At 40.4% G+C, this 17,690-nt stretch overlaps 1 protein-coding gene across 1 annotated transcript in view; it reads left to right on the top strand.

The window, feature by feature from the left end:
• LOC139709744 (branched-chain-amino-acid aminotransferase, cytosolic-like) overlaps positions 1-16,979 on the top strand; it is a 34,256-nt gene extending 17,277 nt beyond the window's left edge. The window contains exons 2-10 of the mRNA XM_071621700.1: positions 4,693-4,773; positions 7,055-7,255; positions 8,354-8,464; positions 11,448-11,567; positions 12,208-12,371; positions 14,123-14,351; positions 14,556-14,624; positions 15,897-16,043; positions 16,881-16,979. Coding sequence (XP_071477801.1) covers positions 4,693-4,773; positions 7,055-7,255; positions 8,354-8,464; positions 11,448-11,567; positions 12,208-12,371; positions 14,123-14,351; positions 14,556-14,624; positions 15,897-16,043; positions 16,881-16,979 — 1,221 coding nt within the window. The remainder of the gene's footprint in view (positions 1-4,692; positions 4,774-7,054; positions 7,256-8,353; positions 8,465-11,447; positions 11,568-12,207; positions 12,372-14,122; positions 14,352-14,555; positions 14,625-15,896; positions 16,044-16,880) is intronic.
• The last annotated feature ends 711 nt before the right edge of the window (positions 16,980-17,690 follow it).

Below are 17,690 nucleotides of genomic sequence, written 5' to 3'. Positions count from 1 at the left end.
ATTTCGATTTTAAATTGATATCTATCCACGATACTACCTTTACATGATCCTGAATGCTACAACACGCAGCCCGATTACGCTGTGTGTATTGGGCTGCTGGTCGTAGTTACCGGCGCGGCGCGGCGGCGGTACCAAGCTGGCGCTGGCGTTTCTTCCTCGGTTCAAGTTACATGTATACTGTCGTATTTTATCACCGTCAGACACACTTTTCAACAGTCTCGGACAACAAAAGAGGCAATAATTCTGACATTGACAGACTGATTTCAGATTGTTCACACTCAGAAGTCGAAAAAACGATCGCGGATTGTGATAGCACTTGGCAGCAGCAGACGTAAATGTATGCCTGCACAGCCCGACAACAGCTAATGCATTGTAAGTGATGGGGTGGACACTAATAAGTACGGCAGTATTATAATACATACATATTTCAATTTAAACGAAAATGTTATAGCATTGCAACTATTTTACATTAATCTTTGAAGATTTTATATAGATATATAACGAAGATTATTTGAATAAAGGAATTCAGCGTTTGGCAACAGCACTCCTAAATCGGTGTACGGTCTCCTGCAGTAGCGCCGACAAGGCACACCTATGCAGGCATGCAGATACCGCCCGCAGTCAGCAGTGCAATGGGAGATCGATGCGTAGCTGGGCTTCGCTCGCGGTGCTCTCAGCTGAGGAAACTGCGCCCGATACGTCACGCGCAATGCATCCTGGGACAGATAGTACGAAGGGCAGCTCGCGACGGATTCGAACATGAAGAATTACCTTATTTTAAAAAAAAAATCATAGTAAATGTATCTGATGGTCTTTTCTCGTCGGGAAAAGGGTAATAGGTTCATGAAATATTGTTCTTTACACACGAAACGGCTGATAATCGTCCGGACTTCCCCTTTAAGCCCCACTTCACTAGTCAAGCATTCAAAAAAAAAAAAAACTATTTGTTTTGTGCTTGCAAGCATTTTCTGCTGAAGAAGTTAAAAAAAATAGCAAGAAGATATTATGTTTCAAGGAAGAATGCAGCAAATTACATGTAACATGTCTTTTTAAATAGCTGCGTTTATTGAAATTTTTGTGTTCATTGTGTATTCAAAGTCTATGAGAGGATCGTCTTTACCAGCCTGTGTGGGCACTGCTATTAATAGTGCATAATCTGTCAAGGATGAAGGGAATCAAAAATAGAATCAAACAAGCAACTGGCATGTACTCAAAGTACGATACCTCCCCTGGACTGGCCTGGATGTAATTCTGTGCATACTGAGATTTTGGCCGGAACGAAGTTGTTTTTCCCTTCAGTTCCTTCAATCTTGCACCCCACCCTCCCCTCTTCCCCTGTCCTGTCCCCCCCCCCCCCCCCTGCAGTTACATTATGAGTTCATGGATTGACTGTCATTATACCCCCACCCACACATAGTGTGTAGGGGGGGTATATAGGAATCACTCTGAGGTCGGGTGGCCGGTCGGTCGGTCGGTCGGTCGGTCGGTCGGTCGGTCGGTCGGTCGGGCGGGCGGTCGGGCGGTCGGGCGGTCGGTCCGTTGCAAAATCTTGTGGATCGAACTCCTCTCTCATTTTTTGAGCAATTGACCCCAAATTTGGCATGTGTGACCACTATCAAAGGTAGATGTGCAAGACACCTTTTTCGTTAGTATCGTGTAATGCGTTGCCATGGCAACGGCATATTTTCATAAAAACTTGTGGATCGAACTACTCTCTCATTTTTTAACCAATTTACCCCAAATTTAGCAGGTGTGACCGCTATCTAAGGAAGATGTGCAAGACACCTTTTTCGTTAGTATTGCACGATGGGTTGCCATGGCAACGGCAAATTTTAAAGAAATCTTGCAAAATTTTGTGGATCGAACTCCTCTCTCATTTTTTGAGCAATTGACCTCAAATTTGGCATGTGTGACCGCTATCGAAGGTAGATGTGCAAGACACCTTTTTCGTTAATATCGCATAATGCGTTGCCATGGCAACGGCAAATTTTCCTAAAATCTTGTGGATCGAACAACTTTCTCATTTTTTGAGCAATCAATTTCAAATTTGGCATGTGTGACTGCTACCACAGGCCGATGTGCAAGACACCTTTTTCATTAGTATTTCATACTGCGTTGCCATGGCAACGGCAGATTTTCATAAAAATCTTACAAAATGTTGTGGATCGAACTACTCTCTCAGTTTTGTGACAATTCAGTTTGAATTTGGGATATGTGATCAATGTACTATATAGTTGTGCCAAAACATCTTTGGTGTGTGCGTTAAAAAATCTGTTACCATGGCAACGGCAGTTTTTTTTTTAACCAATCATACAAAAATGTGTAGATAAATCTCACTCCTTCAGTTTTTAAGTATATGGCTCGAAAATTGGCACATGTGACCACTGTGGTACGTAGATGTGCGTACTTACTCTTTCGTCATTGGTGATCAATGTGTTGCCATGGTAACGGCATAGTTTGAATGAAAATCAAATGAAAATATTGTGGATTCAGATAACTCCCTCAATCTTTGAGCATTTGGCTTGAAATTTGGCACATGTGACCACTATAGTATATGGATGTGTTAACTTAATCATTCGTCAGTGATGAACAATGCGTTGCCATGGTAACGAGTTTTTTTTACCGAAAAGCTTACAGAAATATTGTGGATTCGGCTAACTCCCGTAGTCTGTGAGCATTTAGCTTGAAATTTGGCACACATAACCACTGTGGTACGTAGATGTGTAAACTTAATCTTTCGTCAGTGGTGATCAGTGTGTTGCCATGGTAACGGCATATTTTGAATGAAAATCATACAAAAATATTGTGGATTCAGTTAACTCCCTCAGTCTTTAATCATTTGACTTGAAATTTGGCACATGTGACCACTGTAGTGTATAGATGTGTAAACTTGATCTTTCGTCAATGGTGAACAATGTGTTGCCATGGTAACAGCATCTTTTCACTAAAAATGCATACAAAAATATTGTGGATTCAGGTAACTACCTCAGTCTTTGAGCATTTAGCTTGAAATTTGGCACATGTGACCACTATAGTACGTAGATGTTCAAACTTAACCATTTGTTAATGTTGATCAATGCGTTTCCATGGTAACAGCATATTTTGAATGAAAATCATACAAAAATATTGTGGATTCAGGTAACTCCCTCAGTCTTTGAGCATTTGGCTTGAAATTTGGCACATGTGACCACTATAGCATATAGATGTGCAAACTTAATCTTTCGTCAGTGGTGAACAATGCGTTGCCATGGTAACAGCATCTTTTCACTAAAATGCGTACAAAAATATTGTGGATTCAGGTAATTACCTCAGTCTTTGAGCATTTAGCTTGAAATTTGACACATGTGACCACTACAGTACGTAGATGTTCAAACTTAACCATTTGTTAATGTTGATCAATGCGTTTCCATGGTAACAGCATATTTTGAATGAAAATCATACAAAAATATTGTGGATTCAGGTAACTCCCTCAGTCTTTGAGCATTTGGCTTGAAATTTGGCACATGCAACCACTATAGTACAGAGATATGCAAACTTCGTATTTCATCATTGTGGAACAATGTGTTGCCATGGTAACAGTGCATTTTGAATGAAAATCATGCAAACATTTTGATTCTCCTAACTCTCTGTGTTATAGCATTTTGGCTTCAAATTTGGCATATGTTACCTCTACATTACGTAGATGTGCAAAAAATCTTTTGTCAGTGTTGAAAATGTGTTGCCATGGTAACAATATATTTTGAATGAAAATGATACACTGGTATTGTGAATTCAACTAAGCCCCTCAGCCTTTTATCATTTGGCTTGAAATTGCACATGTAACGGCTATTGTGCAAACTTCATTTTTTCTTAATGTCCAACATTGTGTTGCCATGATAACACACAATTTTTAATGAAAACCATACAAATTGTCAGTTTATTTATCTTGCTCACTCAGTTTTTGAGCACTTGACTTGAGATGTGGGACATATGACTAACAGTGAGCAATACATTTATTCACTTTTGAACAGTGCATTGCCATGGTAACATTTTTTGCTATTAAAAAATTAAAAAGAAATTAGTCCTGGTTGAGCTAATTCCCTCAGTTGTGGGTGGGGGTATATTAATCACAATGAGTGATAGTTCTAGTTGCTACAACTCCCTTTCCAACTGCCCCCATCTCCCCTCCCATCCCCACACTACTCTTACCCAACCCCCTCCACGCACATTAAGTGTGTTCAAACTGTGTTCATTATAACATTATTTTCATACCCCCCCCCCCCCCCAATGTGCAACTCTCTCCAACCAACCCCCATTCTTCTCCCAATACCCCTTCTTGTCATATGCCATCATGATCATGAACTGAATCTCACCATTATCTTCCTCTATATTACTCGTCACCCCACCCTCTGGTCCTCCAACCAATTTCCCACCCCTACTGCCCTCCATTGCTCCCCCCCCCCCCATGTCCTGTAATTCCCTTTTGAACACGTACTGTTATCGTGGACTGAATTTCTGTGTGATATCATCTTCTCTTTTACCCACTCCCACTCGCCTCTCCCTTCGTCCCCCTTTTGACAAACTGTATACCATCATGATGGTGGATAGAAATCATTGTTTAATAAATCAACCTCCTACCCCCTCCCTACCCCCCCCCCCCCCTCCACCAATGCATACATTCACCCCTGTTTCCTCTTCTTTACCCCCCTACAGATTTTAACTCTGAGTCAGACGGGAACGCCGGGGGTGATATCCTGTGCGCCAAGATGTATGTCGACAGAAGATGGCTTCAAGGTACCGTACAATGCTTCAGTTTTAATACGCTGTGCTAATTGTTTGTGTGCCATGTGTGTTTGGCTCTGCTATGCTGAGTCACTGTTCTTTTGTCTTTGCTGTGACAGGTCTCTGTGTATTTCAGTGATAAAATGTCAATATTTCTCCCTCTCTTGAATACCATTTGTTTTACTGCGTTTAGAAAGCAGAAGAGCTATTAAAGTTACTTGTAGTGTAATATTTAGCTGAAAGTGTCTGTGTTTTTATGAGAGAAACATCATCAACAAGATAGGGAGAGTTACGTGGAGAGAGGAGAAAAATGAGGAAGAAAAAGAAGTGGAGAAAAAGAATAAAGGAACAAAAAGAGAATGTAGTGAAGAAGAAGAAAATCAAAGATAGCAGGAAAGATAAAAAAATAAAATGATAGATACGTACAGAGAGAGAGAGAGCGCTAGGGTTTATGTATTTTGATAACACTGACCTTCAGTTAAGGAGTCAATAAAAACTTGTCTAATTGTTTGTTTGTTTGTTTGTTGAAAAATAAAATCACTTTTGAATTATAAGCTGTGAGATTCATATTTTAAAGCACAACTTGAAATATTGTATTGTATTCTTGTATAAAGGCATGAGATTTTATAAACAGGTGGCATTAATTACATAGATGTAGGATCCTACATGCTATTCTGGAATGCTGCATTTGAGTTAGGCTGAACATTCTGCCAACCTTATTTTGTGCATTACTCTTCATCATAGAAATATAATACCGTAGGAAAAGAGTTTTGCCTGTCATTCTTGCAAACTGACGAGAAATTCCCTCTTTTATCAATGATCTTATACCTTTCTCGAAAATTGCAGATGTTTGAAATTCAGCAAATGGTGAAATACTTTAAATTACAAATTGCAGGTAAGATGTTGGAGTGTGCAAATGTTTGGAAACAAATTATTAAATGTGCAGTTTTCAAGTAGTGGTGTATACCTGGGGAATTGTACTTTAATTGGACCCTCCCCCATCCCCCCCCCCCCCACTGTCTGTTTTCTTGTCTGTTTTCCTTTATGAAGTGCACTCCTGAATCACAACATGCATCCAGACATGAGGTATTGACTATTCATGTCCTCATCAGACAGGGCATTGACATTTTCTTTTGCAGTTCCCACGCTCCCATCTTTGAGTAGCATTTGTACAATGAGGGAGCTTTCACAAAGGATTTTATAACAGACAGAAGTTGTTCGTTCATGGCTTGTTTAACCCATTGAGGACGAGTCCTGAGTACCTATACATTTGTACTCGGGGAGTTGTCAATGGGAAATGTGCGTTGTAGCAAAATCAAACCGTCCTCAACGGGTTAAATGACAGTGGATGCTGCTTAGTTAGAACCAAGTTTTTCCAGTCTCTGTCTTGAAAGACTTCATTCCTGTTAAAGTTAACATAACTTGAATCTTGTGTATGGTTTCTTTCTTGATTGTAACAGCAACATTTGTGATACTTCCTGATTGCAATGAGCATTGTGTTTGCATCAGAAAATTAGAATTTCCTCAGGAAATTGACCAATGTCTACATAAATACATGCAAAAAAGGTCAACCTTTCATTTCTAAACCTATGTTCTACCATTCCATGAATTGGCATCTCACTAGGGTTCATTTTTTTCTGTTTCGAATTGACAGATAAGATTATTAATTTTGTTTTTGTTTGCTATTAATTTTGTCTAGTTTGTTCAGATTTGACTAATGTGATATCCAGGACTTGATAGATAGCCTATTTGAATATTGAGAATTAATCTTGAGACATAAAGTAAGATTTATGCAAGCACCAAAGCATGGTAAGGGTGAGACACCAGTCAATATAACACACTCTTGTTCATTGTACAAATTGTGTGTCAGCACTTCAAGATAAGTTAGGTATCAAATCACGTGCATTTGGGAGAATCTCTTATAATTCCAAGATTCACTACAATATGGGCACACGTGCCTTTGGCCATGCTGCTCCCACCTTGTGGAATAACTTACCTTCAGCCATAAAGAATTGTTCTTCATCAGACTCTTTCAAAAGCAGTCTAAAAACTCACCTGTTTAAGGCCTCCTTTTGATTACTCATTATGTAGAATTTTGTATGTTCTTTATCTCCTTCACTTTCTCTTCCTTCAGCACCTAGAGCACTCTACAGAGTGGAATTGGCACTATATTATTATTTTTATTATTATTAACGATACTAACGCATAGTGCAATTAATTTATCAATCAGGAAACAAAGAAAGAGATAGAAGTATGTCATTCAACGTATTTGTCTTTTCCGATCTCCTCTTAGTATGCCAACCTCCAAGTGGAGCAGAGTAAGGTTCTGAAGCCCAAGCCGCACGAGGACAACCTTCTGTTCGGCCACAACATTAGTGACCACATGCTGACCGTCCCCTGGACAGAGAGAGACGGCTGGAGCACCCCGCGGATCACCCCGCTCAAGAACATCTCCCTCCACCCGGCCTGCTCCGTTTTCCACTACGCGATATGTGTGAGTACAGACAGCACGGAACAAGGCTAACTACTATATACGACGAATATTTTGCGAAGTTTTCATTTTTCCGCAAATTTCACGAGTCAGGTGCTATTCACGAAATTCAAGACACACAAAAATATTGACTCTGATCCCGATATGAATGTGACGTACACGTAGCCGTTCAGTTCAGTACTCCACGATCGCAAATTTAATCACTCGCGAAATTGTCTGGAAGTCACGATTCACGAAAAATTTTGACTCACTAAATATATGGCATACTGTATGAGCTGAAATCTTCGCGTACAGATATTTTCACGAATTGCTACTTGGAGGACATTTTCGCATGTTGTTAATTTCGCGGTTGCGAGGGTCTAACTGAACTTAGTTATTCACGCATCGTTATTTTTGCGGTTCAAAGGCGATTTGCGAAACTTGCGAAAATAAAACCACCGCGAAAATTTCAGCTCATACAGTATACAGTACATGTTTCAGACTTGGAAGAGGGAGGCAATCTGGGTAGATTTCCCAACACTGTTGGTATTGTGTTATTGTATTACCAGTCAGCAATTATATGAACATGATGTCATTGTGGTTAATGTGACTGTAGTTCTTAATTGTGAATTCAACCACTTGGGATGTTTTTGTCCTACAGGTCACAGTTCGTGGAATATTTCTCTCTCTCTAAAAAAAGAACAAAATTAAGGCATATGGCATGTTTTCACTGGGGCAACAAGACTTCATTTCTCAAAAATGTCAAGTGTTCGGGAGAGAGAAAAAACAAACAAACATGGCAACCAAAGCACTATATCAAATGGGATACTCGCCTTTCCTCAGACATGCCATGGTGGCTTCATTTATGTGGTACTAGGATTTGGACAGGACATTACTTGACTAATTATTTGAGTATCTGACCATTAATCCAAAAAAGTCATTTTCACCAAAATTTAAACTGGGAGGTCTCGTCGCGATATGCAACACTTACAGCCAGCATATCAATCTGCTTTTCGTGTTACATTCTGTCATGAACAAAAGATTGTCTGTACTTTGATGTATTTCTTCTCTCCCTCTTCTGTCTCTGTGCTCTCTCTCTGTACCGTGTCTGCTTTACTCCAGCTCTTTGAGGGCATGAAGGCGTACAAGGGCGTCGATGGCAAGATCCGCTTCTTCCGCCCACTCATGAATATGGAGCGAATGAACAGGAGTGCCACTCGGGCGGCACTACCAGTAAGTCCTCTCTACAACAAGGGATTACAGTCTCCTATTGTAGCATTTATCTTTTTTTTTTCTCCTTTTTTCTAATGCACACAAATGTTGTGATATGCTGTCTAAAAGTTCTTCTTAAAAAATGGCAGATGATTTCCTTAGGCTTAGATTTTCATGCACCAGCTCAATTGAAAAAAGTGTTGAAACAGCCAGTGGATTAAAAATCTAAAGTTCTCAACAAAAACTTATGTGGGGTTGGCAAGCTATTAGAGTGCTCATTAGTGAAGGAAAGAAAAATATTTTGGTAAGTTTTTGTTTTGATAACCTGTTCCGTACAGGACCCTGGTGGCCTGCGTATTAAGTCTATGGGCATTTCAGAATTCGGTATAGAAGAGGTTAATTGTTTGTCACAAGCATTTTACTATCTGTCTCTTTGATATCTTTCCTTTTCATTTGATATCTTTCCTTTTCATGAGTGTAATCTGTATTATTATTTTTTTTTTTTTTTTGGGGGGGGGGGGGGAGGAGGGACATCAGCTGCTCCAAGAGCACTGTAGAAATAAGTGGTGTCCTTGATCATTTCTAGCATTCTTTGATGCCATGAGAATGCAGTGCAGAGTTTAATGAGGATGTGTCCTACAGGAGAATATTATGTGCTGCATGAGTAGAGTGACACAAATGTTAATCAATGGAGAAATCTTTGAGACGAAATGTAGTTATTAACTTATTTGTTAGATTTGACCTTGCGAATGTCAGCAGGGCGTCAATAACAAAAATATTGGTCACCATTGAATGGTCTCCTTTATCAGGTGGCAACAAAATTGCTCTTGAAATACCGCCGACTCGTGCTCAGGAGTGAAACATCGATAGATTTCACATTTTGTTTTTGAAAGACACACCTTGGTCATGATTGTACCTCTAGGTTTAGTTCCAATAGAGGATGTATGATGTGAGGTTGTTTGATTTTTTTTTTCCTTTCAACCTCTTGGCGTTCAGTGTTACAGACCCTTTGACTATTTGACTGAAATCTCCACAAATTGGGTTGCTTTGCGGTATATGTATGAATGTATACGATGTGTGTGTAATGTGTGTGCATGTGTGTGTAATCTGTATGTTTGTGTCTGTACTCGTGAAGTGTGAGTATGTGCATGTCTGTGTCTATGTGTAACAATGCCAGTGCTTACCTACCTGTAGTAGCAAACCAACTTATATTGTTAATCATGAAATATAGCCACTTCTCTTGAAAACTTTTGGTTATGTTACCATCATGTTCATTGGCATAATATATCAATATTCAAGTAGGCTGGTTCACAAAAATATATCTTTCGTCCTTTGAAGAGGTCTTCTTTGCCTTGCATGAATACTTCATTTGTCTGAATACTTGATAAGAGGGATTATCCAATAAAAAAATGTTGTTCCTTTCTTGCCTTCAGCAAGCTCTGGACAAAAAGCTCACTCAAAACAGCATGGGTGGGACTACAGTGTACATAACAAGTGATACTAACATCTTTCATCGGTATAGTCCCTCTGTTCTTGTATTCTTTCGTGGCGATGAATCATGAAATCTTACACTTCCTGTTCTCAGTGTCCAACAAAAGTGGCTTCTACGTGCTTCCGCAAACTTTGTATCATTTCAGATCAAATTAAGAGTTTCGAGAAACATTAGCACTTGGAAAACATGATTTTTGACAGTGGAAATTGATTTATAGCCACCACTCTTGATAGTTATTATCAATCGCATCAAGCAAAACTCATCCTAAAGTTACCTCCCCCTAGAGCCACTCAGTCTGTGGAATTTATGACCTTTTTCCCTGTATTTATAGGTGTCAAGGGGTTACCACAAAAAGTGAGCAGTCTTTCCAAATGGAATTAAAACATATAAGAGGTGAATTCCTCTTTTTTTTATGAGCTGGAATATCATAAATGGTGCTAACTGCTTAGCCAGTTTTGAAACAGAATGTGATGGACACTGAAGAATTTGCACTGTGTTTCCAGCCTCAAGGTTTAGGACTGACAAATATACCATGAATATCCAAGTGTGAACTGAACCATATCCATTTCTAAAGTCCACAGGATGTTTACAGTCAAAAGACATGTGACACGGTCACTATAAATCCGAGCACTGCCTTTCAAAGTTTGCCAGTTTTAAACCAAAATGGAATGAACACCAATTTAAGATTTAGTATGGTGTCATAGCAGCCTGAAGGTTTAGGGCGGACAAATATACTATGAAAAAGAGAGAAATATACTTTGATAAAGGGAGAAATGCACTATCTACAGTTAAAGCCTTTCCAGGCCTATCAATAGCCACAGGCCCAAGGCTGAAGCGAGTTTTTAGTCTTCTGTCATTGCCTGGCCTTCTAACTTGGGGCCTAGCTTACTGCTTGCTCTGGGCATAGCTTGCTGCGTGCCCTTTAGTATTTGCTCTTATGTCTCCAGATAACCATGAATAAAGAAAGAAGTTTGTGAGGATTTAGCTTGCTTTGTCTGTAGATAAGAAATTGACAAATCATGCTGCTGAGTTGGGAGTGTTTTTTTAGGAAGAGCGAGTGCAGAGATTCTTCAAAGAGCCTTGAAAGATTCATACAACTTGTAGGTCATAAAATTGTGGTGGCATGAACACATCAGCTCTGCATTCAGAGATAGTGTGTAGACTAACTTTTTTTTGACAAGTGCATGTGGTATGGGCTGAGTGTTTGTGTGTGTGCTTGTGTGTGTGTGTGTTATGGCTGTATGTTTATGTTCCTGCTTGTGTATTTTCTTAACCTGTGAGCATGTCGGTTATAAGGAATACATATTAGCAGTCACTGTGATATTTTGATCTCTGTTTTCTTCTTTTTCTGAGTGAACAATGTCAACGCCCAGTGTTTGTTGTTGAAAAGGCATTGTCTGTTGAATTTGTTTATTTTAAGTATGTCAGAGATCTCTTTCATACATTACATGACAATGTTGCAAAAACAGCAATCAAGCCTTTTTTGTAATGATCTGACTTCATCTGTCATAGAATTTTAATGGAGAGGAGCTTATCCGCTGTATGGCCCGCCTTGTCCACATGGACCGGGACTGGGTTCCCAACTCTCAGTCCAGCTCACTGTACATGAGGCCCACGCTCATTGGCACAGAGGTAAGGGACTGTAGAGGGCACTATTTCTGTCCATTAGTATGTATATTTACAGACCCACTGCTTAGTACATACAGAAGGGAAGAGGGGGGGGGGGGGGGGGGGGGGGAGGTTCCAGACTTGGTGTACATTTCCATATGATGATTTAGGAGTTCAGTTAAATTTTATTTTGTGTAGATGCTGTAATGGATAAAGCGTGATGATTATTTAATGGGCCCCCTCCCTAAAGACATAGCCAGTTAAAAGACATATCATCAATAAACATATCAGAACAATTACCCCCTGGCTGAATATCAGTTCAGTGATAGAGTTAGAGTCCAGAATAGGATAAGGGTTAGGGTTAAAATGGGGGTTACGGTCGGGATGAGATTAAGGATTAGGGTAAGGGGAATTGTCCATGGTAATTGTCCGGGGAAAAATTGTCCTAGAACCAACATCTAGGGGCACCACATGGAAGGTGTGTGTAGACCAAAATTATCTTTTGCTGAGGAGGCCATCTTGCCCCCCTGGGTTCTTGCTTTGTTATTTGCATTGACCCTTCATGTGCTTTGAGTGCAGAAAACCCCCATAGCATTGCACACATTGTCCAAAGTCCCTGGCCAGGAAAGAATGAATTATTTACTCTGTTGTTATTCTTTTCCAGCCCACGCTTGGTGTCAACTACCCGAGCCACTCGCTCCTCTTCGTCATTCTGGGCCCGGTCGGGCCCTACTTCACCACGGGGACATTCAGCCCCGTCACGCTGTACGCCGATACTGAGAATGTCCGGGCATGGAAAGGGGGCGTGGGCTTCGCCAAGCTTGGATGGTAATAACATTGATCAGCATTTTCTTGTCATTGTAACAAAATAAATTCAAATGACAGAGTGATTACAAACCCTTTATCCCACATGCCATACAGGCCAGATATGGGATATCTCATAGTTGAAATAGCAGCGATGCAGCCATTAGTTAAGGCTTTGTTGAATGCTATAACTGCTAAATGAATTGAATGCTAGTGATTTCTTACCTCCACCAAGGGAGGAGGTTATGTTTTCGTTACCGTTTGTTAGTTAGTTAGTTTGTCCGTGTGCAAAATAACTCAAAAAGTAGTTAAGGAATTTGAATGAAACTTGCAGGAAAGATTTAGAATGATACAAGTAACAGATGATTAAATTTTGGTAGTGATCCAAGAATTTCTGGGGAATTTATAAAGGATTTTTGATATTTTGGCAGGTAGGGTCAATGAACTTGGGAGTTCAGGCTGCGCGTATTTGAGGTTTGCATGCGCGCACTAAAGTGCGTGCTCTAGTTTCTGCTGGGGTGAGGCGCGCCGTGCAGCTGAGGGTTTATGACGTAACAAAGGCGTCTATATTGGGAAATCAGGCGACTTTCAGCACACAATGCTATAAGTACGTATGGGTGGAAATCATTGATGTCTCTGTGGAAGAACAAGATCAGTGGTGAAAATGAGCTGCATGATTGATGGAGGTCTTCGCTCTCAAAGTGCTTCCCTAGTTCATGTATGTTGAGAAAGAGTTCTCCTCTTTAGAATGATACTTCCCCCCCCCCCCCATAAAATGATACAAAATTCGCCCATGTTTCCTGTCTTTTGCTTGCCAGTAAAGAAAAGTGAAAATGTTTTGAGAGGTGCCAGTTTGAATTAGCTCATGTGAAAAAGTGGCTGGCTTCCCGAGGTATTTTTGCAGCCATGAATGCTAGTCTGATATGGATTATAATAATCCTGGGGGAGAAAGGGGTAGATTTGGCATGACAAGCAGGGAGCCAATTGATTATTGAGGGGGGTTGGGGGGTGGGTGAAGGGAGGGAAGGGAGGGAAGGGAGGGATTAAAGCAATTGAGTGAGTAAACACAAAGGATAGGTATTGTAGGGCTTTTGTGATAATCCCTGGGCTCATGGATGGGCAACCTGCAAAGGATACAAAAGAATGGGGATGCAGCATCAAACCAGACCAGTAGCAATGCAGTGATGATTGATTTTATACAGGGTGTAAGATTTTACAAACAGGACAAGTGAAGGGGGCGGGGATGAAATAGGATGCATAGGAAAGGCCATATGGTGGTGCTGCAATGAAACAAACTCAAATATGGCAAGTAGCATTCAAGAGCTTTAACAAATGAAATTAATCTGCTTTTTCTCTGTAGATTTCAAGCAGTCATTACCCAGATGATATAACTCTTATCATTATCCAAATCTATTTATACCCCCGCCACATGTAGTGTGAAGGGGGTATATTTTATTCTGGTAGTTCCTTTTGACAAAGTAAGCATGACACCTGCAAGCCCCATTTCATAAATGGTGATAGGATAGTAACTCTTTCTGGAATTGCGACTTCCAATAGCAATGGCCAATCATCAAGCTGGATTCTTGTTTCCATGACAATTGCCATTCCAGCAAGAGTTGCTATCGTATCAACTCTTTATGAAATGGGGCCCTGATGAAATGAACTCAAATATGGCAAGTCACATCCGAGTTTTCCTCGTGTCTATGTGGTCCAAAACGCTGCATTATGAAACTAATCTTTGGGTTGTCTCTCGCTTTGCGCTCCTTCCCGTGCAGCAACTACGCGCCGACGATCATGCCGCAGCGGGCGGCGGAGCAGAAGGGATGCCAGCAGATCCTCTGGCTTTACGGCGACGACCACTACCTGACCGAGGTGGGCACCATGAACATCATGGTCTTCTGGGACAACGAGAACGGCGAGCGGGAGCTCATCACGCCACCCCTTGACGGCACTATCCTCCCCGGCGTCACCCGCATGAGCCTCCTGGACCTCGCCAGGGAATGGGTGGGTCTTCGTCAGTATTTGGCATTTATCACACAAATGTTCTCTAATATTCATTATTTTTCATTGATTCAGATTGAAGTGAGCTTCCCAATGAGGTAATTCTCCTGAACTAATTGAGTAACTGCAGCTAAACTATAGAATCGTATTGCCAATTACATTGTCTGTGCTTTTGTTTTTCTTTTTCTTTTTTCTTGTGTGTATCAGGGTGAGTTCAAGGTGACTGAGCGCAGACTTACCATGGAGGAGTTCAAGAGGGCGCTGTCAGAGAAGAGGGTGAGAAAAATTCGCCGGTCATTAATTGGTGTCATAAGCCAGTTTGTGGTTCCACTTCACGCATCAGAGGAAAAAAGTTGTTTGTATCAACAGCCATGTTGGTTTTTAAATTCATTGAGATAAGTGTATATGTGATACAGAATAATTATTGTAATCCTTGTCTATGGTGCTTGCCAGTGTAACCTCGTGGCAGCAAGCCTGGTATTTGGCAGTATCAATAGATGAAGTTTGTCGATATATTTGATGCCAAATAATGAAGTGGATGCTTCCAAAAGGGTTCAATTGACAGACCATTCTGATCACCTGGTTTACGCAAGTTCATTCTCTTTTTTAACACGAATGCCGTAAATTTGTATGTCTCACAAGCGTCTGCATTATGACGCTTTGAAAATTATTAAAGTGCCTAACCAACTGAGAAAAAAAAGAAAGGTCATTTGTACCAATGTGCACATAGGCTAACTACAAACTAGCATATTACAAGTGACACCTCTTGGAGTTAGACCTTTTTTTCAAGCAGGGTTTTTCCTTGTGGAAAACTTTAGCTATTGTAGCGAAGACAGATGTTTTGTTTTTTTTAAGTGAATTTATTGTGCTCTACAGGGGGCTTGAAAACTTGAAAGATAGATCACCTTTCACAAAGTACTGCATTTGTTGCCTTTTCAAATGACATTGTATGGCTCTTAACTGTGATGTGTTTTTTTTTGGCATTTTGCACGTCAGCTTGAGCATTTTCTTAACAGTTGGTACAGATGTCCAAAAAGTGACTGTCGATGATTAGATATTACCTAATTTCTTTAACCCTATCATAATGGCATATAATTTTTGTTGGATGGAGGCACAGTGTCATGCATAAACACATGGATATAAGAAATTGATTTTCTGTTAATGTTCATATAGAAATTAAAGAATATTTCTATAACTGGTTACTGAAAAAGTGGAAAGTTTCATATGAGTAATTTTTCATGATTAGACAGGCGTAATAAAATTGGTGTGTTTTTAATTTCATGGAATCAAAGAGATGAAGTATACACTAGAAGCAAAAGTATTCACATGCTTTTATTTTCTTGCCAGTTTCATTTTGCACCAAATGCTTGAAAACGAATACTCAAAGGTATTCTGGATTTACATGTACATGTATATTGGTTCAAATGGAGAATAAGATCAAGTAGATAGAAGATAAAAGAAAACAAGAAAGAAACATGATTTTCTTTTCTTCAAAAAGCAGAAATCAAGTTGTATTTAGAATATTTCTGTTTTTTATGGATGAAACAGATTGTGGAGTTCTTTGGGGCGGGCACCGCCTGCGTGGTGTGCCCTATCGGCAAGGTGCTCTACAAGGGGGAGATGTTGGAGGTTCCCACGATGGACAACGGCGCCAAGCTCTGTCGGCGCTTCTACGACAGCCTCATGGACATCCAAGTAGGTTATGCTCTCATCTCCATTAGGAATGAACAATAGCTTGGGCTTTGGGCTAAAACACATCCACTCTGAATTTTCCTCATCAACTGCTTTCATTGTTGTGTCACACTTCCCTTTCCCCTTCCCTGGGTGTATCAACCACACTCATTTGGTCAAAGGAAAGGCCCTCAAACAGGTTTTTATTCAAAAGTGGTTTATGTGCAATAACAGCAAAATTTGTACCCACCAAAAAAGTGTATGTATAAAGGAGATTATTGTAATAGTATGTTTTTTTAAGCATTAGTGCTAAAGGTAATATTTTAGAACATGTCTAGGGATAGGTCAGGTGAAATCTTTCAGTTTTAGTTGCGTAGAATGGCATGTCACTTCGCAGTTCACATCGGTTTTGTGAGCACTCGCCTCAGCCCGTGATACACTGGCATAATTTCCATGTGATGAAAAATGAGAAATATCAGATGCAATTTCAGAGCTGCAAAGTTTTCCTGATTCAAGAAAATTGAGAATTCTTTTCATATCCTGACAAAAAGAATATAAAAGTCACTTGAGTTGGTAATTGCTTTTCCTCAATGAAATTCCTGTTAATCACAAATACACATTGTACCTACCTCATTGCTCTTTTAAACCTCTCAGATTTCAATGTAGAAAATATTGGCAGTCCTGAAATTGTCAGTGACCTTGTTACCAACATATTTTTTTTTACTGTTTAGTAACCTGGCTGAAACTTTAGGATGCAGGTATGAAGAATACATGTACACCAGGGAACAAAAGTATGGATTTCATAAACAAAATACAGAGTATGCTTTATGTACTTTCCCCTCTCTCATCTCTCACCTTTAGTACGGCCGGATTCCGCACGAGTGGGCCGTCGAGATTGACGACATAATCGACCTGGAGCTGAGCGACGAGGAGTCGTCGATAAGCAGCACCGCCAGATGAGAGGGATGGCGCAGAGGAGCCCTCCGTCATCCGACGCAGGGGTGTCAGAAACTTCTTTTTTTTGTAAGCACCCAGAGTAGCTAGCACCCATGGATAATACTTCGCTCCATCGGCGACGGCAACCCACCACCATCACCTTGCCCCCCTTTTTTTGCGAGAGTGTTTGTATGCTTGGAGCTTCTAGTGAATATACAGGGTCTGTGCTGGGATTTAGAAATGTCTATTCCCTGCAGAATTTTATCTTTGCCACTATCTGACCCCCTGCCTCCCTTCCCCCCCCCCCCCCCCCCTCCCCTTTTGTTTGCCACCCCTCCCTCTGATATCTCCCTATATTTTTTTTCTTTTTTCTTGTCAGCATGGTGTTTTCATAAATTATTTTTTTCTTTTAAAGCTTAATTTGTTCTCCTAGAGAGCTCAAGAGTGTTTTATGCGTATCTTTATTCTTGTCTGAATTCACTCTATGTTTTCTATTTATGACTAAATTCTATATTGCCTGTTTTGTTTGCTGTCCCTGGACACGTTTTATGCACAAGTATTATCTGTATGCATGATATATTGTCAGATTTGAGAACTGCGAGGTGGTTGACACTGCTGAAGTCTGTGGATCCAGTGCTCTTTGCTTCTTTCTATGGTGTGTATGTACCCCATCCCTCAGCGATACAAAGCCATTAACCTTGCTTCTACATCGCTGTTTTGGGATACTGTATACGC

The sequence above is a fragment of the Diadema antillarum genome, unplaced genomic scaffold, assembly GCF_040938485.1.
Source record: "Diadema antillarum isolate AM-2024a unplaced genomic scaffold, OU_Dant_1.0 seq00001466_RagTag, whole genome shotgun sequence".
NCBI lineage: Eukaryota > Metazoa > Echinodermata > Echinoidea > Diadematoida > Diadematidae > Diadema > Diadema antillarum.
Note: the sequence above shows the minus strand (reverse complement) of the source record. Positions and strands in the feature narration are given on the sequence as shown.